Source organism: Hyalella azteca, unplaced genomic scaffold, assembly GCF_000764305.2.
Source record: "Hyalella azteca isolate HAZT.00-mixed unplaced genomic scaffold, Hazt_2.0.2 contig16006, whole genome shotgun sequence".
Taxonomy (NCBI): domain Eukaryota; kingdom Metazoa; phylum Arthropoda; class Malacostraca; order Amphipoda; family Hyalellidae; genus Hyalella; species Hyalella azteca.
In genome coordinates, this window is record NW_025945833.1 from 20,290 (window position 1) to 48,244 (window position 27,955).

At 38.5% G+C, this 27,955-nt stretch overlaps 2 protein-coding genes across 2 annotated transcripts; one reads left to right on the plus strand and one right to left on the minus strand.

Annotated features, from left to right (window-relative positions):
* The first annotated feature begins 1,911 nt into the window (after positions 1-1,911).
* LOC108668623 (transcription initiation factor TFIID subunit 4) lies at positions 1,912-15,442 on the plus strand. The gene is made up of 12 exons (XM_018155865.1): positions 1,912-2,210; positions 4,076-4,309; positions 4,509-4,787; positions 5,196-5,411; positions 5,718-5,837; positions 6,145-6,497; positions 6,855-7,027; positions 7,896-8,026; positions 8,298-8,480; positions 8,831-8,938; positions 9,235-9,270; positions 9,537-15,442. Exons 1-12 carry the CDS (start codon positions 2,016-2,018, stop codon positions 9,648-9,650), a joined length of 2,142 nt encoding a protein of 713 aa, XP_018011354.1. The 5' UTR covers positions 1,912-2,015; the 3' UTR covers positions 9,651-15,442.
* Positions 14,990-27,951, minus strand: LOC108668621. Its single transcript, XM_018155863.2, is given in 15 exon segments — positions 14,990-16,108; positions 16,607-16,969; positions 17,397-17,612; positions 17,950-18,066; positions 18,069-18,237; positions 18,580-18,845; positions 19,424-19,573; positions 20,460-20,553; positions 20,987-21,096; positions 21,598-21,808; positions 22,156-22,276; positions 22,496-22,583; positions 24,458-24,878; positions 25,158-27,202; positions 27,850-27,951. Coding segments are annotated over 15 exon segments (4,557 nt in total). The 5' UTR covers positions 27,917-27,951; the 3' UTR covers positions 14,990-15,989.
* Positions 27,952-27,955: the final 4 nt, after the last annotated feature.

The window sequence follows — 27,955 nt, forward strand, 5'->3', positions numbered from 1 at the left end:
TTTTTGCGCAAGACAATTTTAAAAATATATATAATGACCATTTTTTAACAATATATACAAAGATTTATTTGAATTAAATCTGTATATATAGATCATTACTCTCGTTAATTACAAAGTCTTTGCACTCGTTTTAAAGCTACAAACAAGACGCGTTCAACAAAGCTACTATACCATAGATGTACATGCAATACTTTTTTGTGTAATACAGTCTTGAACTTTAATAAAATGATCATTTTAAACCATTATTTACAAATAAATGGTATTTGTTATTATTTAGTTTAATTGCAAAGCGTTTGCACTCGTTTGAAAGCTCCAAACAAGATGCATTCAACAAAGCTACTACCATGGATGTACATGCAATAGTTTTTGCGTAATGCAGTTGTAAAGTTATGTAAAAATATGGTGAGTGAAGCTAGAGTATAGACCTGTATTTTGCATGTTTCAATTCAAGTTTAATTTAGCTAGTAAAAAAATGGCATCATTTATAAAAAAGAAAGTGGTCTAAGTTACCCCATTTTACGGTACCCGTTTTTGGCCGTTTTCTATGAATATTACATTTTGTATCAATTTTTTCGAAAAATTCAAAGGAGCAAAATGTTATTTTTTACGTTTTATGTGTGTATGTGAAGTTTCACAATGATCGGATAATAACTGAAGAAGTTTTTACGGAGGGTAGCCAGTCCCCTTAAAGTAACCCCATTATATGGTATTGATAACAACCTTGTCCACTGCAAGCTTCAAATCAGCAGCCATAGAGCATTTCTTTTGTATCTGTAAGCTTTCAGGATGGCTTGTAATTTCACACAGTTTTAATTGAGTCAAGTGAATTCACCATAATAAAAAATCATAAAAAACATACCTGTAACAGAAAAGAATATTTTAGTGACAACCATCATATTTTTTGAAGAAATAAATCATAGTTTAACTGAACTACTTTTCATTCTATGTTGCCTGGTGCACAATTCTATTTCTATTTGACATTCTATGCCTAATTTTGTGATGATTGATGATGCATTAATTTTTGTCAAGCAAAATTCTTTTTGCTGAACAAGGTGAATTTGATCATAATACATTGTTGTTAATTTTTTTTGTTAACTGTAGTCTTTGCTAATTGAGGTTCTACTGTAAGGCATTATTAGGGGTGTCTCTTATTGCCCTGTCGTGCGGAAATGGCGGCCATTTTTTGGGAATGAGCTACTCAAATTCTGTTAATAACATTTTTAAGCAACACCTGTTTGCTACTATTATGTAAATAAAATTCTTTAATACGGCAAATGTTTATTTTTGCTACAGACCTTAGCAGAGGTACTTTTCAAAAAATCTCATTATTCATGCTGTTTTTTTCAGGGATTTTTTAGAGGAAGTAAATATATGATTTCTTAACTTGCTTTATGCTACATAGATAGGAAAAATGTTGAACTTCACATCACTATTTTTAGTTTTGCAATAGTTTGATTGGTTTAGCTGCTATCACATTTTAAAAAAATGTTGCAGAACTGTCGCTTATTACCCAGGCTGTCCCTTATTACCCAGTTTGATGATATTTGAATTTGCAAATAGAAAAAAAGGGTTAAATATGGATGCAGCATGCCACAAGCATTAGAAAAAAGTGCATTCAAATGGTAAATATATCCTAAGTATCTGTTTTGTTAGAGTGCTGAAACTTTTTAAGGGATTTTTGATGGTGCTGCTCTGCAATAGGTTTTCTGCTGAAATAAAACTTGTTGACTTTCACCAAATGCAAGATCACCAACTTATTCTGTTCTTATCATAATATCTTGTACTAAATATAGTTGAATAGCTATTAATTTGTCCATATTACATTTATGTTGCACATATATACTGCAATCATTGACTTTTGAGAAATGTTTATCAAGTATATTTCTTCCAATTTTCTCTCAAATAGTTTTCCTATCAGATTCACCAGTAGCTGTGCTACTTTTATAAAAGTGGAGTAGTTAGTTTGGCATAAAAAACTACTTAATCCAGAGGATCAGGTTGAGCCTCACTTGATTATGGCCGCTGTGCCAACCACTGGTGCTGCGGGAGCTGCTCATGTCACAGCCGTGCCACTGCAGCAGGGCATGCAGATCATGAATGTCAGACCAACACAAGGAAGCTTACTGCAACCTCAGCAAGTCAGATCTTTGGCTCCCAGAATGATTCTCAGCCCACAAGTTTTGCATAATGTCAGACCAGGACAGCCTGGGGTGAGTTTAGTTCTTTAATTATTCAAATTCTAATCTGGATTAACATACATTCTTTTCTTTATCAAACTTGCTGCTGCATGCTTGAAGTCAGCCAAATTACATTAATATTTCTACAACAAATTGATTATATGCTCAAATAGTAAATATATAGCTTTCTAATAATTGTTTTTTAGAAACTTTGGAAGAATGTAATGTTGCAGTATGACAATTTTTGAACTGTGTGGTGCTACAGTATGATTTGGGAAGGTGTGATGCTGCAGTAGGTGTTGGGAAGGTGTGATGCTGCAGGAGGTGTTGGGAAGGTGTGATGCTGCAGGAGGTGTTGGGAAGGTGTGGTGCTGCAGGAGTTGGGAAGGTGTGGTGCTGCATTAGGTGTTGGGAAGGTGTGGTGCTGCAGTAGGTGTTGGGAAGGTGTGATGCTGCAGGAGGAGTTGGGAAGGAGTGGTGCTGCATTAGGTGTTGGGGAGGTGTGGTGCTGCATTAGGTGTTGGGAAGGTGTGGTGCTGCATTAGGTGTTGAGAAGGTGTGGTGCTGCATTAGGTGTTGGGAAGGTGTGGTGCTGCAGTAGGTGTTGGGAAGGTGTGGTGCTGCAGTAGGTGTTGGGAAGGTGTGGTGCTATGTGCCTCCAGCAAACTTCACAAGTAGACAAACTCATCTACTTGTGTAATAAGAGGTAACCATAAGAGTGGAAGGATAAAGAAACAATTGGTCCAAAAGATTAATTGAAGGAATCTTATACAAAAGTGAAGCAAACAAGAGTGACTGAAGTAAACAGAAGACAAACTCTAAAGGTAGTAATGGCAAATAAAAGTAATGTGTGAATTGTGAGTGATTATGCTAAGAATGCAATAAGAATTGGAGCATGGCAGGGGGAGGTGGTACTTGCATCAGTTAAATGGAAAGCACAACTAATTAAATTCATTTACTAAAATTAAACTGATAATACTTTTGACATGGCTTTGGCACACGGGTAATATTTTTAGGTGACTAAACCTCTCCAGGGGTATCATGCCACTTGAGCTGATAGAACATGCTTGAAGCATTAATTAATGGAAAAAAAATCAGAAATTATAATTAATGAAGCTACAATGAACAAATTGAAAGTCAAACACTGAACTTCATGACTGTAGACAATGAGTAAAGAAGTGACCGACTTAAGAAAATTTTTGAATGATCATGATCAAAGTTTATGAAAAATTGCAACAAAAAGGTGGAACAGAATAGCTAGCACAAACTGAATGAACATAAATAATACAAGCAGAGAAAAAATACCTTAGAACAGCATAGAACAAGGTATCAATAAACCTTGCAACACCAAAGAATAAAAGTAAGAACCAATAGCCTCAATAGAAATAATGGAAAGTAAAGCCCTGGTAAGTTCAATCACACAAGATTGCAGCAAAACTTTGACATATAGGCAACCAAAAATTTATCTTACTCTTGGCCTGAAGGGGTAACTCTTCCTTGCAATGGTCTTGCCTACTAGTAAATAATAGTCTTCTGAATTCCAATTGATTTGAAAAAAATACCCACAGCTTCAAAGTAATGGCAATGACACTGGCACTTCAATTGAAATTGGCACTGGTATGAGACAAGACAACACATGGCATTGTTAGTTATGAGCAGTGGGTTAAAATCAGGTAAATGAGTGAAGGAAGTGAGGAATGTGTTGTAACCCAGCTACAATATGACTCCCTGTGACAGTGTGTTGCTGCAGTTTTAGTTTACTGAGGAGTGAACTGGCTGAGAATGAGTTAAAAGCATGGGACTGCAGTGTGAATCTTAATTAAATTGTGATGTATTGAGTGCTGATGAACTAAAATACTAAAAAGAAAGTATTTTACTTATTTAATATTGATTTTCAGGTAATTTCTGGTTCTCCTGGACATCTTATCATAAAATCGGATGGGGGGCAGATGCACCTGGTGAGAGTGAATCCCACGGTCGGACAAGGCCAGGGCGTTGGAGTGACCGTCAACAATGCCGTCTCCTCCAACGCCCTGCCTGCCACGTCTGTCCATGTCACACTCAACCAGCTCGCCTCCTCAAATAATGCAGGAATTGTTGCTGCTCATCCATTTAGATTTCAACAGTCACAAGTGAGTTTCATATGTATGAAATCTGAGGTCTGAGAAATTAAGATTTTTTTCCATTTACCTCTCACTCAGCCAATGTTGCTACCAATTTTTTTATTTCAATAATGAATTGATTGCTGCAAGTCAGTGACATTGTGTTATCTTTGTATAATATGTTCAGAATTTTTAAGTGCATCTGAATAATTTGACTTGTTAATTTCAGGTGACAGTGGTCTCCAGCAGTGGGCAGAACGCCATAGCTTCAGTTGCTCCCACCACAGTTAATAGTTTAAACCTCAATAATATAGTCCCAAATATGACCACTTTGAATAACTCAAGCAATATGAATAATAGTATTCCATCGTCAACTATAATGAACAACAGTACAAACCACTCAAACAACATTGTAGCCGCCTCCCCTGTCCTCAGTTCTGCATTAGGTAACAATGTGCAGCCCCACCAGCCTGCTGGCAATGCTGTTCAGGCTCAACCTCAACAGATGGTCAGTGTTAGTTGCTTCTCTGTAAAAGATTTTAATGTTCCCATTCGTATTTGTCATCTTGTTTAGTGTTTGATGAATGTTAAATGAGATGGTTTTCTTATGTTCTGTTCTTATACAATGTTAAATGCATCAGTACAATAGTTCAATACAAAAATCGTGGTGATTCTGAAAGTTTTAATTGTCTTATTTTAGGGGCCAGCTATGATGGCATCAGCAGTGTAAATAATAATAGTGTAATCGGCAGAAGCAGCAATTCATAATACTAATTTTACACAATTCATTTCCTTTTCTAATTGTTGATGATGCAATTTTCCCCCCATTTACTTCTATCGCATTGAGGTTTTAATTATAAGTCATTTTAGTTATTAGGCTTAAGACTTGTTTCAACGATTTGTACCAATTCAACAGCAAACAATATCAGCTGAATCTGCCAAGACCAAGTGTAAGAACTTCCTTGCAACGTTACTGAAGCTTGCTGGAGAACAGAAGCAGCCTGTGGCCAAGAACGTCCGTAGTCTCATTCAAGGTCTCATAGATTCTAAAGTGGAGCCTGAAGCTTTTACTGAAGAATTGCAAAAAGACCTCAACTCTTCTCCACAACCTTGTTTAGTGCCTTTCCTTAAGGTGGGTTCATTCAGATATTTATGCTCATATGCGGAATTATTTGCATACCAAGCAGCTTCTAAACCACGAGTATTATGTATATCTATTCTCAATTAGGGGAATTTCAGTGAATTCATTAATGATCTCGGATTAGTTCCTATTTATCCATCCCTGTGCACATTTTATTAGTTTTTTGTATTGTTACCGATCATTTCTGGACATTTCTCATTGCCAGCAAATTCGTCTCTGCCATCCACATAATATTATTTTATTCGCAATGAAAACCTGAAGATATAATCTTGACTTGATTGCCATTTCACTTGACAGAAAACTCTACCGTTCCTGCGAGCATCTTTAGCGCGTGGCGAGATCACAATAGAAGGAGTGAACCCTCCGCCCCCCAGCAGCATCCCAGTGCAGCCCGGTGCCACCACCGTCATCCCTACTGTGAGCGCAGCATTTCAGGGCTTGAACTTATCATATGCTTGTCACTTTATTTTGCTTAGTTTTATTTTGGTTTTAATCTATTGATTGGATCTTTACCTTAGAATAGCTTATGTATATTTTTCATTTATTCTCAGCATGTAATTTGAAACATATTGTATGTCATAAAAGTGTCTGGAATAATTTGTGGTAAATATGATGGTATATATAACATTAAACCAATTATACTTTGTAAAGAGGAAACTTTGAATAAGAATATAAATCTTAATAGATATTTTTTATAGTGCTTAACCGCTATTTTATTTTACAGGCTCCCGTTTTAAGGGCGCCCATAGTGCAGCAGCAACAACCGCAACCTCAACAACAGCAAATTAGGTTAACAAAGACAGCTGTAGTGAACAATGTAGTGGGCATCCGACCGCCTGTCAATACGATGGTAGTGCAGCAGTCTCTACACCCCGTGGTGAACGCTACTACCGCCCCTACCACCATATTGCAGGCTAACTCTAACTCTGCTACACATAACGGTACTCCTGCTACTGCCCCCTCCCCTCTACCGCCCTCGTCTGTAAACAGCAGCAGGTCTGTTGTGTCCGTGCAGGCGAGCAAGAACAACAAGGACAGGTTTAAGGAAAAGCAACAACATCAATCATATGCCTTCAAGTAAGTTTACGTGATTCAATACAAGTTAGGTACTTAACTTCAAATATTTGCATTGATTATCTCCAGTTCTTTGGTTTTGTTGTGTGTAGAGTTACTTTTCGAAAGCTCCACATTGTTTACTTGTGCTAGCTATAATTATGTAGGTATATCTTTACTTAGTTCTTCTATGAAAATTTGACAAATACAACGACGTCAAAAAAAATGGCTAAATCTTTTTTATTTTTCTGCCTATTTTTCGTATGGTGGTGAAAGACATAAATTTATAGTGTTAAGAAACGTGGATTAGATGAGTTTAAACCAAATTATGATCCATGACACGATGACATCTCTGAGCGTTGTTTGTTGTTGGTTGCATAGCAGTGCAGCTGACGACGATATCAACGACGTGGCGGCGATGGGTGGCGTGAATTTAGGAGAAGAAAGTCAAAGAATTCTGGACTCAACGGGTTTTGTGGGCACGCAAATTAGATCTTGCAAAGACGAAGTTTTCTTATTACAACAGCCGCTGGCACAGCGGTTAAAACAAATATGTAAGTAAACTACTGTACCCTGCCCCAGCATAATTTTACCCTGACCTACACTCTTCTACCCTGACTTATACCTTTTTACCGTGATCTACACTCTTTTACCCTGATCTACACTCTTTTACCCTGACCTACACTCTTTTACCCTGACCTACACTCTTTTACCCTGACCTACACTCTTTTACTCTGACCTACACTCTTTTACCCTGACCTACACTCTTTTACCCTGACCTTCACTCTTTTACCCTGACTAGTCCTTACCTTCGTGTTCTAGTTGCTGCCATAACATTCTAAGTTCCAAATTACTGTTTATCGATGTGATACGGTATTGTGCAATAATCTATATTTCGCTTTATTTATTTTTACAACACTTCTCTTTAACTTCACTTCTTGTCTGTCTGTCTGTCTGCTACAAATCTTGTAATCGAAATTTAATACACTTCTACTTATCCTATCGACCTGAAATTTTGCACACTTGTGTAAAGTTGGAGACAATGAAAAAAATTATATATTAAAAAATTTATATATTAAAAAAAATGAAAAACTAAATTTTTAATTAGAAAATTAAATGAAAAATTCGTTGTACATTTGTGAGATTGGAGACACTGGATTCTTTGGAAGTGTTGTCTTTAAAAATTAATTTTTAAACGCATATTATTTATTTAAGTGTTATGAATATTTTTGTGTTTCATGCTAGACACCTGCGATTAATTCTTGTTAGCCTTTGATTACTGAACAATTTGTTTATGTAAACATGAACTGTGTCCAATGCGATTTGCGTTTAAAGGGCTTGGTACATGCCTAGTTACCCGTCAGTTTAAAGGATACGCTTCGTGCTCAAGAATAAGAGTCTAATAATACTTGTGTTTTACAGGTAGCAAACACGACATGGAAGAGCCGAGCAAAGAGTTCAGCGCACTCTTGTCACATGCAGTGCAAGAGCGTTTAAAAACCGTTATAGAAAAACTTTCTGTCATTGCTGAGCATAGAATAGATATTATAAAGGTGAGGCCTCCATTTGAGTGCATGACAATGGCTGTTTTATTTGAAGAGTTTAATTTTTACGATATTGAGTGCTGTTACAAACATGTTCATTATCAATTTTATCCATTGAAACTTAAATGTGAATAAATAAGCTGATATAAAAGTAAAAGAGACTGGCAACCAAATGAATTGATGATGTTGAAAAAAGTTGTAATATTTTATTGGCCAATGCAGATATTTAACCTGGAAATAAAAGGGCATTAGTGAAGAACATGTTTGTTTTGCCGTGCAGAACGAGCCCCGGTACGAGGTGCTACAAGACGTTAAAGGCCAACTACGATTTTTGGAAGATCTCGACAGGCTCGAGAAGAAACGTAAAGATGAAGTCGAACGCGAGATGTTGCTCAGAGCTGCCAAGTCCCGTAACAAAAACGAGGATCCTGAACAGGCTAAACTCAAAGCTAAAGCTAAAGAGGTGAGTTATCGCAATAGGCATGAGATTTTTGTTCTAAAATTAAGTTGTAACGAATACGTTAGAACGTTATTAAACAATTTATTAGGAACGACCAAATATCCAGCTGACACAATGCCTTTCCAGCATAATCGTAACTTATTTGATGGGTGTGTATAAAATTTTCATCAGTTAGTGACGTGGCTGTTTTGAAGATTTCCAATGGGATTTTTTACTAGTGTGGTTTAGAAGTGCCAGCGAACCAAATGCAATACTAACTACGGCCTCGCATCAGCAAACTCAATTTAATTATACATATAACGAAATTTTCTCCAAAGGCAATGCAATACTACGTTAATTACTTTTACCAACAGATGCAACGGGCAGAAATGGAGGAGATGAGGCAGCGAGATGCTAACATGGCGGCCCTCAAAGCCTTGCAGGGACCCAGGAAAAAAGCCAAGGTCGACAACGCAGATGATGTGAGTCGCTAAAATATGTCGTGTTTGTAGCCAAATCTGAGATTTTCAACTGTAGTATGGCTATAACTCTTACAATTCTTTAATACATTATATTTGCTTCAGCGTGTTGAACCCTCACTTGAGATATTAATTATCGGTGTTAAATGACTTAAAATAATTTTTTGGCACTCTCATATCAAAGACCATGAAATTTACATTGGTTATATTAAGTATAGGATATCAGTGACAAGGGACACGCCACCAGGCGCTATAAAATTTTGCTTACTTGTGAAAAAAAACTTATTTTTATTTTCCAGAGTGGATCTTTCAGTGGGACTTTATCTCAGAAACAGGTATGTTCATTGTGCATGCAAGGCCAATTTCGATCTGGTGCATATTTTACGTTGATAACATTTTTAAATTTTGTATCGATACATTTTTCACATTCATTTTTTGTGATGGCACGTTAAATGACGCCCTGATCATGTACCTTGAAGGACGGAATTAATTTAAAGGGCATTTAATTTTCATGTCAACTGTTTGTCTCATAACGTTGTCATGATCAAAGTTTAGCTGTTGTTTCCATTGAATGTGTTGGACTGAAGTGCCTTCTCTGCAGATGCCGCTTCGGCAGCGCACCAAGAGAGTCAACATGAGAGATTTGACTTTCCTGATGGAGCAAGAAAAAGACCTCAACAAATCTAATTTACTTTATAGAACTTATCTTAAATAGCACCCACCTCTAGGAACTTGAATTGTTATTTGAATTTGTAGCGTTAGAGAAAAATAATTATTTATGTTTAACATTATTCTTAAATGACTAATTAGAATGAAGTAAGTGTGATGTCTAAGCTTTATGAGGTTTCGTTGGTAAAGTTCACACGATATTCCTTTGTCAGGTAGCAAATATTTGTGAAAGATCTAGCTGAAGTGCGGTCGCTTTTCTGATAATTTTGAATTGGTGGTGCATTACCATTTCCCAGCTACGTCGTGTTCTACTCTCTGTACATATTTATTTCCATATCTTCTTGCCGGGTAGGTATCGTGAATAGTTGGCGTGTTCTGATAATAGAATACATGTTATTTTTTATACGAAAAAGCGCGTCGCTCTTTATTTCAAAAAATTTGCACATAATTTTTGTTACTGAAATTATCCGTGTTTTTAGTGGTGTTTTTTTTAGGTGGACATGCGATACTGGGCTGGTGAGCTTGGGGGTGTGTTCTGCTTGGGTTGCTAAACACAATGCTACAATTGGCTTTTGTTAGACAATCGGCAAATGGACTTCTTAGTCTGGATTTGCCCAAATTGTTCATTTCCATTTTAGCTAATATGTGTCGGTCGTTCTCAAATATGACAAAGAAAGATATGGGCCGTGTTGTTGATTTCTGGGTTATTTGTAGGTGACTTGTATCCAAGTTTCCTATCAGAAGACAGGCGCTCGAATGAATGCATCGATGATGTGATGTGTGCGCCCTCACGGCCGAGCTTCTACTCAATACATTGTAGTTTATTACTGATTGCAGCAACTCTGTCACTGGCCAATTAATGCCTTCTCATCAGCAATGCCTGAAATCAATGTTAGAAGCGTTGTGCTCCTATCACCGAATGTTTATTTATTTGATGAACCTTGTTACCTAAAAGAGCTCTGAATATGATGCACTTGGTCAGTCAACTCGGCCCATTGAGTCACCGAAAAGCGATCTGTGTTTGTAATTTCGTCGCTCAATTTCGATTTTAATCTCAAGATTTTACGCAGCGCTATTTGACTTCTCCGTCATTTTCCAAAAACTTAACAATTTAACTTTTTGATGCTGAAAACGAGTTATTATTCTCCTGTCAGCTCTTCTTCACAAGTTTATTGAATCACATTGATTCAGAAATTTCATATTGCATTTTTTTGCCGTGATTAATTAACTTACAATTTAGTATCAAAGAAAATAACGAGAGCGGTCGTCATATTTACAACGAAACCGTTTCAGTGGCCTCCTCCGCAGTCAGCTCAGTAATACAAAACATGTAGGATTATCAATTTACATGACTAAATTACCTCAGGGGACACTTGAAACCCAACTTGAGAAATGAAGTGACGTCAAAACTTGTAAGAATGTCAAGCAAATGAGAAATGTAAGGATTGTCCAGGCGCGGTTTCCGTTTTAGAAAAAATAGTCATGAATTCAGCGTCGTCTGAATGAAGCTGAAATTATAAAATGCATTTGGGTCACAGTTATGCCCTGCTAATCGCGTGTCATTCGGCAGTTCGTTCGCCCTGCATTCGGCGAACTGCCGAATGACGTAGCTGCGTATGTAGGGAATCTGCTGATGAGAGTTCTTTTTGGAGTTGCTGAATGTTTTTAAACGAGAGCGTTGTATGAAGAACGCGCATAGTTATTATTAACTTGAAAATTTTTTTTGGTAGTTTATGCGACTCTCCACCTTCCATTGGCCGGGTTAGGTTTCAATCTCAATCATGTAAATTCTTGTACTAACTGAAATGCTTAACTTATAAAATTTCCCGACACGTTTAGCTAAAAAATTTGTTATGTTCTCTGAATTTATTTGATTTATTCTTAGCATTTCATGGTGTTCATTAATATAATCTTGTTTTGCGAACTCGTTTGTATCCATCAAGATGCTTCCAAACTCTGCTCCATTTCTTACGAATAAAAGCTCTCAATTTCTCCTCCAACTTAAGCGTTGCAAAAGTTTCACGATGCTGGGACGTCGCGTCTGCTCGGAAATTTGTGTTGGTAAGTCACTTCATAAATTATGGTATTGCCACTCCTAATGTGTCATTTATGTTGATTTTTATAGAATAGTTTTTTTTTATTTACGGCACGAATGATGGTAAAAAAAAGTGTCGAAACACATGCAAGAGATATTTATTGTACCCCGTTTCTTTAGTTCGAAAGATTGAGCAAAAAATTGTGATTTAATGTGTGTGAGGAAGAAGGGGTTATTGACAATGGAAGTGCCCGCCAAATTTTAGGAGCAAGATTGAGACTGCATTGTTGCCACGGTTGGTTGTAGACATCAGCTGCCAACCATGGCCGTGGTCTTCTTGGTATTTCACTTCTCGCCTCTGCTCGTGGATTGCTACTGACGTGGCTTGTTCTGGCTCGTTGACGCTTGTTGAAAGTGCCAAGACTTTGTAATATTATGGCGAAATTTAATCGTCTTAAATTTTTTGTCGGCTCTTCAGATAAATAAGATTGTGTTTCCTATTGATTACAATCATTGCATAGTCGTAAGTCTTCTTCGTAAATAGTTATTCTTTCTGTACGAACTATTATCGAATTATTCACTTAAAATAATTGAGGAAAAATGTTCTATGAAACGCCCGTCGCGATAGTTGTTGAATTGTTCCAAATTAAACACTTGTGCTGCTGCAATTAACTAGAGTGTTTTCCCCAGACAGTTTTTCAACGCTAGTAGTTATTATTTAATAAACCTGTGTTGAGGAGCCGAATTATTTATGTTAATGTACCTGGCTGTTTTTTATTATGTGTATTCGAGTGAAAGAATCCAATTTTGGGCACGAAATATCAATGTACTTTCATATAATGCCTGGCGGGTAAAAAGCGTTCTTCACTCCTAAACCTGATCATGTAATTAGGAAAGTCATCTTTGTGAGCATAGGCCTGTATCCGTCCTTGTATGTAATCTTAATTTGCGCTCGACGAATCTAGGTTCTGTTAAATTTAAAGTTTTATTTTATTCTGGCTTGCGTAAAGTTTTGATTTGTTATGAGCGATAGTTTCGTGGAAGTAAAATGAAACGCGACTCGCCTCTATTAGTCTTCCAGCAATCTCGAACAATTAATTATTATATCTGGATCACAACGTTAGTGACAATTATATTTAATTCATTATTGAGCTAACTCTAAAGTTTCGATTAAGCGAGGGAAATTTCCGTCATTTGAAACTAACCCTGCTCTGAGATGAATTTCACAACATACGTTCACGTTTTAAATAACTGTAACCCTGACCTCATTGTGCTTCTCTCAAATGAGCTAATAACATTGTTTGTATTTTTAGATGGTAAAGCTTTATAATTTCTAGCTGACTTATCTTGAGTTGCGCTACATGGGAAAAGAGTCGCTAATTTTGAGGCAGGTGTCTGTACGGTTTAGAATTTATAAATTAGAAAGAGAAACGCATTAACGTGCAAGATTGAATAAAATGTGAACTATGTAGCTGATCTGTTTATATCTGATCAAGGATGCAGCGTACGAGCGCCGAAATCTGAGTGACTGGTTTTACGTATTGCAGAAGCGATATTTTTTGCACATCTGTTCATTCCAAAACTGTTAGCCAAGCACAGTCCAATCATTTGACATCTCTGAATTAAAATTAACATACAATCAGCCCAACATACTATTTAATAGGGCTTTAATAGTTATTTTCGACTTCGTTAAAATTTTTATTCAACGCCTGCTTAAATTAGAAAACTATCGCAATGTGGCCGTAAGTAGTCAGTTAATGTGGGGAGAGGAAAGATGAGCGTGGTAGTACGCCTTTTTTTGTATGCATTTCTGAGTAATGATCTCAAATCCTGTGTAATATTTGTATAGGGAAGACTCGCGCATTTTGTAAAAAGTGTTTTGTTTATTCTCAGCAATTTTGTCAACTTGAAAGTCTGTCTCCTGACGGCTATGTTGCCTCCAGATTCCTTGCGATTTTTTTTCCTTTTAGTTTGTGAATGAGGATGATTGAAAAAGTGTAATATCTAAAGTTTTGACTGTTCATTATTGTGTATCACGTATGGAATTTCATTAAAAGGATATTCTGGTAATAGGGAACATGCCTTGTGTATATAGACTTTTTAATGTTAAACTCATGTACAGCCCTGCTTCGCGGCACTCGCTTGTTGGAACGAGAAAATCTACTTTAAAGTATGACTTAGTGCAGGCATACTGTATATAATCCGTAAGATACGCTTCCTCGCTTGAATTTGTGTGTGCAGCGATTGCAGGCGGATGTAATTTGTTGTATTTTAGAACGTTTTTTTTTCACTTCCTCAACCCCTACGACATTGAGATTTTCAGGCTTCCGTGCTGGTTTTAGTAAAAATTTCTGTTCATCGAACATTAGACAGAAGTACCGCATTTACCAATGCAAGCGTTGGTGCAATCTTTTTTTCTTGTAGCCGTAACAGCTGTTGCCTTGTAAGCTGTTCCTGATCCACATCGGACTGAAGCTTCAAAAGAATGTTTGTGCTCCACATGTAAAATTTATTTCGAAAGAAAGAACCTCAGATTGCTTTAAGCGTTAATTTTTGTCGTGTGATTTAGTCCGAGAAGCGCGAGTGTATGTTTTGTGTGTGCCTTTGTCGTAGATAAGCTCCCGACAGCACGTAAATCTCGTGAGATACCAGAACCCTGGGCAATGCTTGAACTATTTTGCGACTAGATAAGCAACAGGCAATGCCATAAGCAACAATTCCGACTTACACACGCTGTTAGCTCATTTCGTACGTGAAACGTTTCCTGTCAAGTTTCTATTCGAGATATTTTATACCAACTACCAGCATATCATCTTTACTTTCAAAAAATCTTTCTAGCGTAAGACTCGACAAAATGGGTTAGTTCATGTCCGTTTGTAAATGGGTGGATTTGCATGGTTCCATCATTGCGGTCATAGATGCAAGTAGCAAAGCCGGCGTATTTATTTGTCGATATATTGGAGAGCTCATGAAGTTTTCCACAGCAGTTCCTGATTTCGACCACTGTTCGCGTCACAATTTGTGTTCTCTGCACACCTTGAATGCTATTTGCACTATTACTGGCAGAGATTGAATTTTACTGTGATTACCCATTGTGGGAACTTGGTTCTTGTGTTGTAATTTTCTTCTCTAATGTGTTTCTTCTGTTGTTCAGGAGCGCACTCATCAAAACTGGCATAATGGGCGCTAGAATTTGACGTGATCTTTTTTTCTTCGTTACACAATTATTGTAACTAGTCTTTGGAATTAGCCTCAGTGTTGTCGGTAAATTGCTTACGTTTTCCTAATTTCTCTGCATCTTTCGGAATATCCTTTCCGTTCTTAGATTTATTATGGTTAATACCACTCGGTTGATGTTTAGTGTAGTTTTTTTATTTATTATTTAAATCCATGTTATTAGGACACTATTTTATACTGTTGTTCTTCCATGTTCCCACGCACTCAAATGGCGCAAGACACGTTCATTTGTCTTAAGAAGTCCCCGAAAAAAATGTCATAATTTATTTGTATGCAATTGAGTGATTGGTGCGGTTCTTGACATGTTCGTTCGCATTTTTTCTCCTTCCAAAAGTAATGAATCTTCCAAAATATAGTGTGCCTGACGAGCACGGAGGTGTCGCGCACCACAGCCCTCGAGTAATCCTTGAGGAATATGATCGCTGTAGATTATTGTTTCTCTAAATTACGTGAAAAATGCTTTGATTCGAGTACAATATTTCGACTGTAATGAATGATAAGGGTAGGATTTTTCTTTAAAGTTTTATAGAATGTACCACAAAAGCTAATAGACTATACCAGCTAAATGTGTTCAGCAAATAACCTTCATATCTAAAACAAATTATGGTATGTATGATGAAATGCAGTGATGATCTTAAAACAATTGAACATCTATCATTCGAGAGTAAATGTCACCAGAGAAATGTCAATCACCCGAAGCAATCGATCAGTAAAAAATAGTAAGAAACTAAAAAAATGAAGCGTGAATCATTAACAGATATTTCATATGATAAAAAACTTCGCATGTTAACTACTTTATCTTTAGAAAATTCTTAAAATTACATCAATATTCTTCACAAAATTAAATTCAACTAATATAAAAGTGGCATGCACATGGAGTTATATTGGTCGGCGTAGTGGCCTAGAAAACCAAGATAACCATTTTTTATTAATTCGCTCTTTGATGAATCACCAGGGCGGAAAATTCTATAAAATGACTTCGGTAATTAAGCTTCTTTCAACGTAGCAACCATCGAGGTTTTCATTATTAAACTATGACTTATAGAACAGGTCATTACTTGTTCATCTTCTATCGTATATTAAACTAAACAGGTAATAAGAACGAATATCAAATCAGCAGGACGGGAAGCCGAGAGGAGGCTTAGGCATGTCTGTTGCGTTGCCGACCTGCAGGACGAATGCTTGCCCCACGGCCGCCTGTAGGAGCACCTGACTTTCTCCCAGCCAGAAACCTGAGGATACGTTACGATTGGTCAATATTATTACATTGAAGGCAAAAAAACATTTTCACGTACAATAAACAAATAATATAAAAAAAATTAATGGAAATTCACTCGGAGTGTATTCCTACAGATGTTGAGCACATTCTTGTGGTAGGAGAGATTTTTAGGAATTGTAACTTCGTGTTGTTTGCGTTCATTTGCGCATGTCAAATAAGTCGAGAAATTCACACAATTTAAATATAGATCAGCCCTACCGGATTTTTTAGCAATGATATCCTACGTTCCAAAATAAAGTCGACCTTACAGGCGCAGACTAAACGTTATCACACTACAATTATTGCTGTCAATAGTTATAGGCTCTTGAAAAATTTCTGGGCAGAAAAAATTTGTTAGCGCTAATAAAAGTAATGGAATTAATTACATAATTCGCGCATAGTCTCATAAGGAACGCAAAAGCTAGAAGTTTTCAAGCAAAGATGAATCTAAACAAAGTGTTAAAAATCTCACCTTTATTATGAGCTTGGAAGCGTACGATGGTGTAGCCTCCCGGAGGAATCATGATCGTATCCTTCATGATGGGGTGCCAGAAGTTCCTGACGAGGAGGTCATTTTTAAACATGTTGAGTGCATGCAAGCGCGTGAAGCCGTCTGCGTCTGAGGGCATGGGTAGACTCGTGTCAGTTTCGTTGCTGGGAGCCTCAGGAGTCGTGGATGTGGTGTCTGTGATTGTGGTGTCTGTGGTGGTGTTGGTCACGTCGCTACGAGGCTGCGTGATGTTGGCGACGGAGCTGTTGTAGATCGCCTGCCCCAGCACCCAGAAGCGGTGACCGTGAAGGTGGAAAGGCTGGGGCAGAGTTTCGTTGGCCAGGCCTGTACCACAGATATGGAATCAATGGAGAGTAATGAGGTTGAACAAAGGTTCGTCATTCTATCATCAAATGGGAGATCTTTGCTAGAAATGTCGTGCAATGCTTCGTCTAGGAGAAATCGTAATTTTGTATACGTATGCCTAAAATTAGTAATAAATAACCATGCAGAAGCTGTCTCCAAAGATGCAATAATACCTTGCTTTGGATAACCACAGACGTATCGCGAAAAACGCTATACCAAAATTTATTCATATATTGCATTATAACTAATTATTAAAAATTCTATTTTAATACATGAAGAAGTGGTTCAAGATTAAAAAATATTAATTAATGGCTCCTAAGCCCAGGCCACATCAGTCCTACAATTCAGCGCCGAGATCACTATGTTATGTTAAGTTCAAGTCGTTTTCAAGACTTTTCAATGATACCTTCGTTAATAAGGACGAGCTCGACAACGTCATTGACTTGCACTTGGTGGATGTGGAGACACTCGCAGTAGTCGCCGACGCAGTGCTTACGACGCACGCCGTCCGCCGAACACGACTCCCGCCTCAGCGGCGACTGGTCCATCAGCAGCGGCTTGGCCGGCAACTTCAAACTCAAGTTGTTTACTTGGGGCGTGCGAGAGCGCTTCTTGGGGGGCACTGTTGTAACAAGTCAAATCATATAAAACACCGACGGGTTTATTTCATAAAATATTCTTCGAGTAACAGTAATACGAGATGAGTAAAGGTGCAAAACGTTGCCTATAATACGAAAGTAAATCATCAGTACTCTAAATTCGTTACATTTGACCGAATTTGACCAGTTTGAAGAATTAAAATTCGGTTCATTCTTGCTAGCAAAAAGTGTTCACTATAATCATGATTCGTGTATATTCCTTTGCACTCTTGAGGTAGTATTCCTATGGATTACTATTCCAATGGTATAAGTAACCTCGAACGATGATATACATGCCAAAGTAGATTAATAAAAGCTTACTAAAGTCAGGACCGTAGTAGAGCAGGCTGTAGAAGTGGCTGTTGTACACAGGCAAGGCACCGAAGGCCAGGAAGAACGTGTCCTCCACCCACGGCTCCATGAGGTGGCCGGGCAGAGGCTGTAGAAGTGGCTGTTGTAGACAGGCAAGGCACCGAAGGCCAGGAACAACGTGTCCTCCACCCACGGCTCCATGAGGTGGCCAGGCAGCGGCGCGTACAGAATAGATTGCATCTCGTGGACGCATGTGATGTTCACGCTGCTGCAGTCTTCAGAGTGAGTGTTGGCACGCTGGTGGGTTTGTGATGTATTTAAGAAATTGTCGAATGTACGTAACTCATTTGTTCGAATACAAATGAGCATCTCATTTAAGAAATTGTCAAATGTAGGTCATTTGAAACTCGTTAAAGCAATTGTCAAATGCCTCGATCATGCTGACATCTTATGTCTGGAATATGTTTTTCACACAAAAAATAACCTTTTAAGGGAATTAGCGAAACAATTATTCCAGGTTTTGATACATCGAAAAAAGGGCAGTTACCGTATATACCTATGCTCCTTTTCGAATGCACCCAATTAAATGCTAATTTTATGACCCAAATATGATGAAAGTTCACAGCGATCGTTATTTACCAGCGCAGAATCATCGGATGTTATAATGTCGTCCGTAGGAACGTCAATGCTCTCCTTAGCAGATTCCATATCTGCGGGAGGAGCCGGTGGATCCTTCGAAGTAGAATTGGTGGCATTGGCACCCTCGACCAAAGGATCTGGCACTGAAGATTTGTAGGAGAGAATGACGCTCTGTGATTGTCCGTCGCATTCTCCTTCCCCCAGCACGGTTAACCAGTACAGGCCCGGCGTCTGGTCGGCTACCAGCACCACGTCCCAGCGCTCACCTATACAAGTGAACCTCGCAAATAAGCCAGGTATATATTAAAAATCGTAATCAGTTTAATTCAAGATCTAGTGATATACTTCACAGTTTTTGAAGTACATGAGTCAGTGCTATATTCCTTAAATTCAATCGAATACAAAATATAGAATAAATGACTAAAATAATTTTTTTAGTTAAGATAAACATTATTCTAGACGACTCACTTCTGAATTAATAACTTAAACGAGGAAAAAAGCTCCATCACTACTGAAATTTTTCATTATGAAAAACAAAAAAATAAAAAAGCCGTCCGCACTACATATGAGTAGTAACAATGTATTTGAGATAATGAACTAAAATATAAGTGGAGAAAGTTAAATGCATTCTCTATCCGGACGAATTTAAGTAGATATCTTTGAAAAAATTTATAGTGTTAAATAACTTAAGGGTAATCGCAAATAGCTAATTCGTCTTATTGAATAAGGCAATAGTACCCACAGGGGCGAATTCATCTTATTGAATAGCTCAATATTAATAATAAGCATGAGTAATTAGGCTTCACACAATGCCTCCATGTATAACTTCATCACAATCACTAACCGTTGTAGACAACAAGTGAGTGCGTGTAGAAGGCCGAGACGCTGGAGCCGTCAGCGGCGATGACGGTGAAGTTGTGGCCGCGGGGGGCGACCACCCTCAGGGGGCAGTTCAGGGACGCCGCGTTGATAAGACGCACGCGGTACCGCTGGCCTGGCAACGCGCGTTACGGATAACATTAGTTAATCTCAACAGGTTCAGGTTAATATCAACAGGTTCAGATTAATCTCAACAGGTTCAGATTAATCTCAACATGTTCAGATTAATATCAACAGGTTCACATTAATATCAACAGGTTCAGATTAATATCAACAGGTTCACATTAATATCAACAGGTTCAGGTTAATATCAACAGGTTCACATTAATCTCAACAGGTTCAGGTTAATATCAACAGGTTCACATTAATATCAACAGGTTCAGATTAATATCAACAGGTTCACATTAATATCAACAGGTTCAGGTTAATATCAACAGGTTCACATTAATCTCAACAGGTTCAGGTTAATATCAACAGGTTCACATTAATATCAACAGGTTCAGATTAATATCAACAGGTTCAGATTAATCTCAACAGGTTCAGAATAATCTCAACTGGTTCAGATTAATATGGAGATGATTAGTATTGGAGAAACGTTTCAGTAGTAGTAGTCTATTTAAAGTAATATTAATAACTTTTTACAGTGAATAACTTATTGTCATATTCATAAAAAAGGCAAACAATTTTAGAGCTTGGCTGAAGATAAGATATGATTTTTGCCCAAATATATGTAAATGCATGAAAAATCTATGGAAGACGGAAAAGTGGTAGAAGATTTCTCAGAAACTGATGCTTAAATTCACTTAGCAAAAGAAGATAAAATAGAATAAACCAAAAGAACAAAACACGAGCGTAGCATTCACGTGAGCACGTGTAGAGCATAGTTTAAAAGTAAATTTTATATTACTTAGATTAAAGCAATTAAAAATGCAATGTAAATGAGAGGAATTTGCGATAAACTGTTTAGGTCGTAAACTATACAGTTATGTGAATTACCCTGCCATTGATGAGTAAGGTGGTGGCAGGCGTGTTCTCTCCATTCATGAACCTCTCAGCGTACACAGACTCTGTGCTGTGGGCAGCCAAGTCACTCATCTGCAAACATGGATTGGAGGAATTACGCTCAATATTTTATAACTTATGAATAATTTACTTAATGTTATAAAAACAATGCAGCTTAAAATGAGTCTAATTTTTAGGAATCTAAGTACAATTAAGTTTCATACACCATGACACAACGTATCGAATTATTTTCCGTATGATGATCGAAGACACAAAAAATCTAATCGATTACGGTATTTTTTTCATCTCATTTAACAACACTAGAAAAAAATACATTTGTATGTTTAAAACATGAAGCTGATACTTGAGTCACTGAGCACTAGTGACATTTTTGTCAATGTGTCAGTGATATAGTCTTTACAACTCATTCAATGCAAGATAATATACTCATCATATTGTTTATGCAAACAAAAACTTTCACTGCTATACACTAAAGGAGAGTCGCAGATCAGTACCATGCACTCACCGTGAGCACGTGGGCACTGAGGTCGTGATCATAGAAAAGTTTGTTAGGAATTTCATCGTCAGGCTTGCGGACGATTAGAGGGCCAAATAATCCGTCTCCTCGTTGAAGTCCTGAGTAATGGCAATGTTAAAGTTATATTAGTGAAATAAAGAGCGTAAATAATCAAACTTAGAGTTAAGTGGGAACAGCATATCGAGGCAGTCAATGAATCGCGTTATTTACTAAAACAAACCACCTTCACTTCAGTACACTTTTATATGCATTCAAGTTGAGTTTCCCTATCAATGACTGAATGATAATGTTCATAATAGTTTCTGTCCAGACAAGTAAAAGTTTCGAAATAGTCGAACAGAAAATTATAAAGAATTCAAATGCGTTCTTGCCAACACAAGTAATTGTACAGTCCACCAAACAAGAAAGAAAATTCACAATTTTGTCATAGCCAGATTAAGGTGGAAAACAATACGTACAAATTTGCAAATTAGAAATTACCTATTATGTATGCATACATTATAAGTGAAATTAAATTATTAACTATTTTAATAAATCTCAGATACGATAAAAATTTTCGTTTTCAACCCGTAAATAGCGCTGGAAGGATCACATTATACCTTCTTGTCCATGCCAGAAATGTGTGCCCGGGAAGTTGGCTTTGAAGGAATACATGAACTTGTCCCGAGGCCTGAGCGTGCACTGCGTCACGCCGCTCACGCCGTCCATGTATTGGTCCCCGTCCATGGTGAGGCCGTGCCAGTGCAGCGTCACTCCTGACGCCGGCAGCGCGTTCTGCACCTCCACCAGCACCCGGTCGCCGTGACATACCTGTCATGCATCCACCTTAGTATCAACTATGAATTATCTTGCTTTTATAATCTTGAAATTAAATGTTATATGTTTTAATTATAAAGTCTTCAGTGAGCATCAAGACACAGTAACTAAATTTAAGATAATGAGAATTATACAGTTGGGTATCAAAATTGACAGTTAGATTTCATTTTTCTAAATGAAGTCAATGGTAGGTATTGGTTATATACCAAACGCTCTTCTGTACATTTTTAAGTTGGAAGTGATTTAAGGTAAAAAGCGAGTGTAAAGCGTCACAAGCTCACCAGAAAGTAACTAGTTCAGTCACTAAACCCAGAAACGAAACCCGGTCTAAAATAGCAGACCTCGATGGCGGGGCCAGGCAGTTGTCTGTTGACCACCGTCAGGAGACGGCGTTGCCCTGCGCCCACGACGCACTCCGGACGAAGGCAGTCCGTCAGGTTGCGAGGACAATCATAGCAAGCCCTGACAGTCAAGCGTTATTTCAGTACAAGAATACGGAATATTTGCGGAAGATATATAGGAATGTTAGAGGAAAAGAGCAGATTTTTATTGTCAAAAATAATGCATCGATGTAATTGAATAGAATATATATATAGGAATATCAGAGGAAAAGAGCAGATTTTTATTGTCTAAAATAATGCATCGATATAATTGAATAGAATAAAAAGCGAGACATAATACCTGGAAAGAGTCTGGTAGAGATGGACTCTGAAGTTGAACAAGCAGAGTTTGGTGTCGTTGGTGCGGCACACTCTAGCACAATCGCTGCCTGCGCGAGTTATAAAAGATTTTTATGATATTGAAGTGGTCAAGGAAGAACTCCGAAAAATAAATTGTTGACTGTGATTTCATGATGCTGAGACTACCCAACAGAAATGGCGATCAGTGGTGTAAAAAAAAATAAGTTAAAAGTACCAATTCGGCATAATAAATGAAGTAGAAAGATAATGGCTTTTTCCAAACGGGCTAATGCTTTTGAGGCTCAATATTTTTGGCAAATCCTTCGATCGGTTTGTTTTCCATTTAACGAACACAAATACGATTAGATTCATTTTATTCAATTCCAAAACATGACTGCCATCGTTGCACTACGCAGCATGTAAAAAAGCACGTAACTCTCCTTCCAGTACAAATATTATGAATCTTATAGAATAGAATAGAAGTGTCGGCGTTGAAGAAATAGGCCCATGGCCTGTTGCCGATTCTTAAACTTTTCGTGACTTGATTCACAAGGGATCTGGCCTTTGGAACCCGATCTTTCCATAGCTGACGATTGATTGAGATAGCTGCTGGACTTATTACCTGGTCCGTAATTTGCTAGGCATTTTAAGACTGAACATATGCTCCTGCATAGCTTCGTCTAGTCTGTTTTTTGAAGATGTTACATAGCTTTGTCAAAGTTTGTGCGTTTGAAGTATGTTGCTGGATATATATGTGACATTGAAAAATGAAGGCGGCTGAAATCTAAAATAAAATGTGATTTGTACTTTAGGACGTACATGATTTCGAATGAAAAATTAAAATTTTCGTACATTTGTAATCAGGGCTAATTGTGAGTTCCGTGCTAAATGCTCTGTGATCTGCGTAGCAACTTAACCTTGACTCTGGACATTGATCAGTGTAGGCCTCAAGGCGTCTCTCCTTTAGCCAATAAAATATGACCAACTGAGATGTCCTCCTTGAAATTGACTTCAATTGAGCTCAATAGGCGGAGTGGAGAACCAAGGAGCTCTGCGTGCCTCGCACGGCTTTTGATTCTCGTGGACAATGATTGCAATGAACTACGCCGTACGCAGAATTACCGCAAGCGTAATACTTCGTACATTTAAAACAAACTATATGGCATCAATATATACATTGTATTGCGTATCTTCAAGCTAAAACGACCGCGGAAGAAAAAATTGGAATGTAGAGCGAATAGAAAAACTTTTTATTCACTGAAATTAAGTAAATTTTTTAGTTTCATAGATACATAAATGGCACCAAACGCAAAATGCATCGACAACTTAGCGGCTACGTTTAAATATTTTGTTAAGAATAGCTTTGCCATGATTGGAAATTTTTAATTTATATAGAGATATTGATGATATTCAACGTCTGTCAGATGAAACGGGCGATAAGCTCCTCCTATAGGGTCAAATACGATTTAAAATGTAGATTGTGTTTGAAATATTATAGGAAAACAATGAGCGCTGGTCCCATTTCAAGAGAATTTCTCTATTGGAGTTGAATATCGTAAAAAAATAAATTCATTGAACGATTTTGTCTCCAAGCATCACAAAAAAGGGTTGTAGCTGAGTCATGGTGATGTTTGAAGTTGGACAGACAAAAAAATTCCTATGTTTTTCATAGGAATGAAGTTCATAATGAAGCTAACGTTCTAGTATAAATTAGCGTATCAAAGGCACAACCTGACATATTAAGGATTGTATTCACTGCAAAACAGTGATCATTTTCACATCAGGACTTGCTGATAGTTTATCAAATTGACAATTTACCCTGCGTTCAAATTGAATATTGATTATCACGTATCTTTCCTCAGTATGCATTAAAACTATCGTTATTAATCGATCAAATTCTGTTACACATACATTTTTCCAAATATCACACATACATTAATAAGTGAATCGAGTTCTAACTTACCGGCAGTTACGTTCAAGTTGCGTAGGTCGAGGTTGGAACTGCCATAGTGAGAGCTGAATGCAGCATGCCGTCGCTGTGTCCTATGCTGATACTGACGCATGAACTTTTCGATGGTCTCTTCCCGGAGTTCGTAGCCTAGTTTATGGCTGAAGTAGATTTTGGCTGCTCCGAGGCCAAACTTCATAGCGTACTTGGCTATTTGGATCTTTACATAAGCGCCTAATATCTTCTTTGCAACTTTCCCTCCAGTGTGTATGGCTGCTGCAGTGCCTAGTCCTGACATGGAACTGTGGCCGTAGCCGCCATATCCACCGTACCCTCCATATCCTCCACCATACCCACCGTATCCTCCGTAATAACTACTACGATGGCGGGAGAAGATCGAAGGCGAGAAAAAACCTTTCTTCGCCTTCTTTGCAGCCTGTTTTACATTGTTGAAATGAAAAAAATAATAATTATCATGTGAATGAACAACTTTTTTCTAGATTGTTTAAATCAAAGAGTTGAATTTAATGAAACAACACGAGTACAATAAAATGAGAGAGAGACCAACATTTATTAGGTAGCACATTGCGTAACTAGACTTCTATAGATATGGAAATGGCAATTTTCGAACAAGCACTTTTCCTGTGCTAATTGATGAACATCTAAAATGAGGCCAATTTGATCGTTTTAATAAAAAAAAAAAACACGAACTCACTTTGTGTGCAGCATATCCTGCAATGGCAGCCGTCACAGCCTGCTTAACCTTTTGTGTATTGGTTTTCTTGGGTTTAGGGTAAGTCGCAGCTCCATAGTTTGTACCAGGATAATATCCACCGCTGCTGGGATATGACGGTCGACTGCCAGGATACGACGATCCTCCAGGATAGTTGCTTGCCCCTGGATATGACGGTCGACTACCAGGATATGAAGATCCTCCAGGATACGAAGATCCTCCAGGATAGGAAGCACCTCCAGGAGGATAGGGAGCACTTGGATAAGGTCGGACGGGGTAGGAAGATCCTCCGCTTGGATAGGGTGCAGAAGGGTAAGGATAGCCAGTAGATGGTCGTCCAACAGGATAAGAGGCAGAAGGATAAGGTGCATTTGCTGTAGGGTAAGGAGCAGACGCGGTTGGGTAGGGAGCGGAGGCGGTAGGGTAAGTACCAGGAGCGTTTACCCTCCCCCCTGTAGGATAGGGAGCTGAAGCAGTAGGATAGGGAGCTGAAGCGGTGGGGTATGGAGCTGAAGCGGTTGGATAGGGAGCTGAAGCTGTAGGATATGGAGCTGATGCGGTTGGATATGGAGCTGATGCGGTTGGATAGGGAGCTGAAGCGGTAGGGTATGGAGCTGATGCGGTAGGATAAGGTGAACCAGCAGTTGGTCTATTTCCTGTTGGATAAGGCGCGGAAGCTGTAGGGTAAGTTCCACTAGAAGTTGGGTAGGGTGCTGAAGCCGTGGGGTACGTGCCACTTGATGAAGGGCGACCTGCTGTCGGATAGGGCGCAGAAGCTGTTATCCCAGAGCTTGGGAAAGGTGGTGCGGATGGCTTTGTGTTCGACCCTGTACCAGCAATTGCAACACCAGCAGCTGTGCCTCCTACAACAGCTGTACCGACAGCCACCCTTTGCGTATTTCCAGAAGAAGAACTACTTGGACTGTTCCTAGTACTGCTTGTTCTTGTGGAACTGGTACTTGATGACCCTCCTCCCCAAGTCCATCGAGAGCCAGAACCACTGCTGCTACTGGTGGTTGTTCTTCGGCTGCTGCTCCGACTGCTGCTCCTGCTGCTGGATCTGCTAGAACTGCCTCGACCCGGCGAAGGAGAGCGCTTCCTACGATGAAGTTCAGTGAGGGAATCTGTGAGTCCAGAATCTACTCCATCAGCAGTCTCTACCTGATCTTCTAGCAAGTCTCTTAAATTAATTTCCGGTAATTCTTTGACAACGCGCAATACGTTGTTAAAATTATCCATTTCATCGCCTGTTTCTTCAAAGTTGAAACTGGAAATTTTTTGAATGAGATCTGCAGGAAGAAGCGAAGACCCTAAACTTATCGTTTCATCCGTGGGAGAAAGGAAACACTGCAAATGTTTTCCAGAAGATACATTCATGAGAAAATTCTCAGGTAAAAAGCTCTGAACATCAATTTGATGAAAATTTGTGACAAAGTTATTATCGTTGTAAGTATCTATGGAAGAATCAACAGCTCCAGGGTCAAAAGAATCTAAACTCTCAATAAAGTTAGGGTCTTGGAAAAGAGGGTAGAAAGCCGCGAAATCTGTATCATCTGGCCCTATTGATTGGAAATAATCGTTTGGATCATAGGAATCATCGTCTTGACGATGAGAGAGCAGCCCTGGTGCAATACCCCCAGAACGATGATTGCTGGGATGAATTGTTTCAGTAGGTCGAGAATGTGAAGCCTTGAAGCCTGAGGGCCGATATTCAGGAGGAACGGGTCCGTACGGACGAGAATATTCAGGATTGAAGCCTGGCAGCCGGGGCATATTACCATTAAGTTGTAGATGTGGAAGATTGGATCTAGAAAGCTGAGATGCGGAATAAACATCCTGAGGAGGCTTCGTAGTTCGAGGCAACATGAAACTCAGACCACCGATGCTGACATCGTGGTTAGACGGCGCGCTGGAACCTTCATCTCCTCGAGATCGCGGAGCTTCCGTCGCTCGAAACGATTCATATGGACGGTCTTGCAGGTAATGTTGATGATTCCTTAGGAATCCTGCGCCTGAGAAAGATCCTCCTGAAAAGAGATTATCGAAAACTTTCATCCCTAAAGAGCGATTTAGATTTCAATGTTTTCGACGTATTCAGTCATTGTTCGACATTATTTTGCTAGCAGAGATTACGCACAGTTCCACTAGACAAACTGATATCAGTCACAAGGCAACAACACACAGATCTGACTTGGTTGGGAGACCATCACAACCTCATGGATTATTTTAAACTCAAAACTAGAGAATGTACAATTAATTATTCTGAAGCTTTCTAACCGATGATAGGTTCAAAATATGTGTCAGATGACAATAGATTTTCAAATCCACTGATGAAACACTGTACTGAAAAATGATTGCGATCGAACCGAATACAGCACAGGTAAAGATTAATCATCCACTCAACGAGAACAGAAGATAAGCTTGACCTGACTACTCAACCCATTCCCCTATTCAGCCTAAATTTATTGTGCGAGTTCTAACTTTGAAGCATAACGCAAAAAAAACTTATACGAAGACACTATACACGACATCAATTTCTATCTAAAGATTAGGAGCCACTTGAGTTTAATGCAGAACTAATAAAATATTCAGAACTAACATAGAAACATATCACCGACATACAGGTAGAGGTTGGCAGTAATATAAAATTAATAAAATAGAACATATCACCTACCGAGCCACGTTGCTGAAGTGCAGCAGCACGTCACCAACAGGAGGAGGTACGTCGCTCGAGGCTCCATAGCGCACGCCTGCCGGTGCCTCACTGACCGCGCGCTCGG

What these genes read in the sequence shown, in the direction of transcription:
- LOC108668623 (XM_018155865.1), top strand. Translation starts at nt 2,016, where the DNA reads ATGGCCGCTGTGCCAACCACTGGTGCTGCGGGAGCTGCTCATGTCACA. An exon ending in CCACCACCGTCATCCCTACT is followed by an intron (nt 5,838 to 6,144) that starts GTGAGCGCAGCA and finishes TTTATTTTACAG; the next exon opens with GCTCCCGTTTTAAGGGCGCC. An exon ending in AGGTCGACAACGCAGATGAT is followed by an intron (nt 8,939 to 9,234) that starts GTGAGTCGCTAA and finishes TTTATTTTCCAG; the next exon opens with AGTGGATCTTTCAGTGGGAC.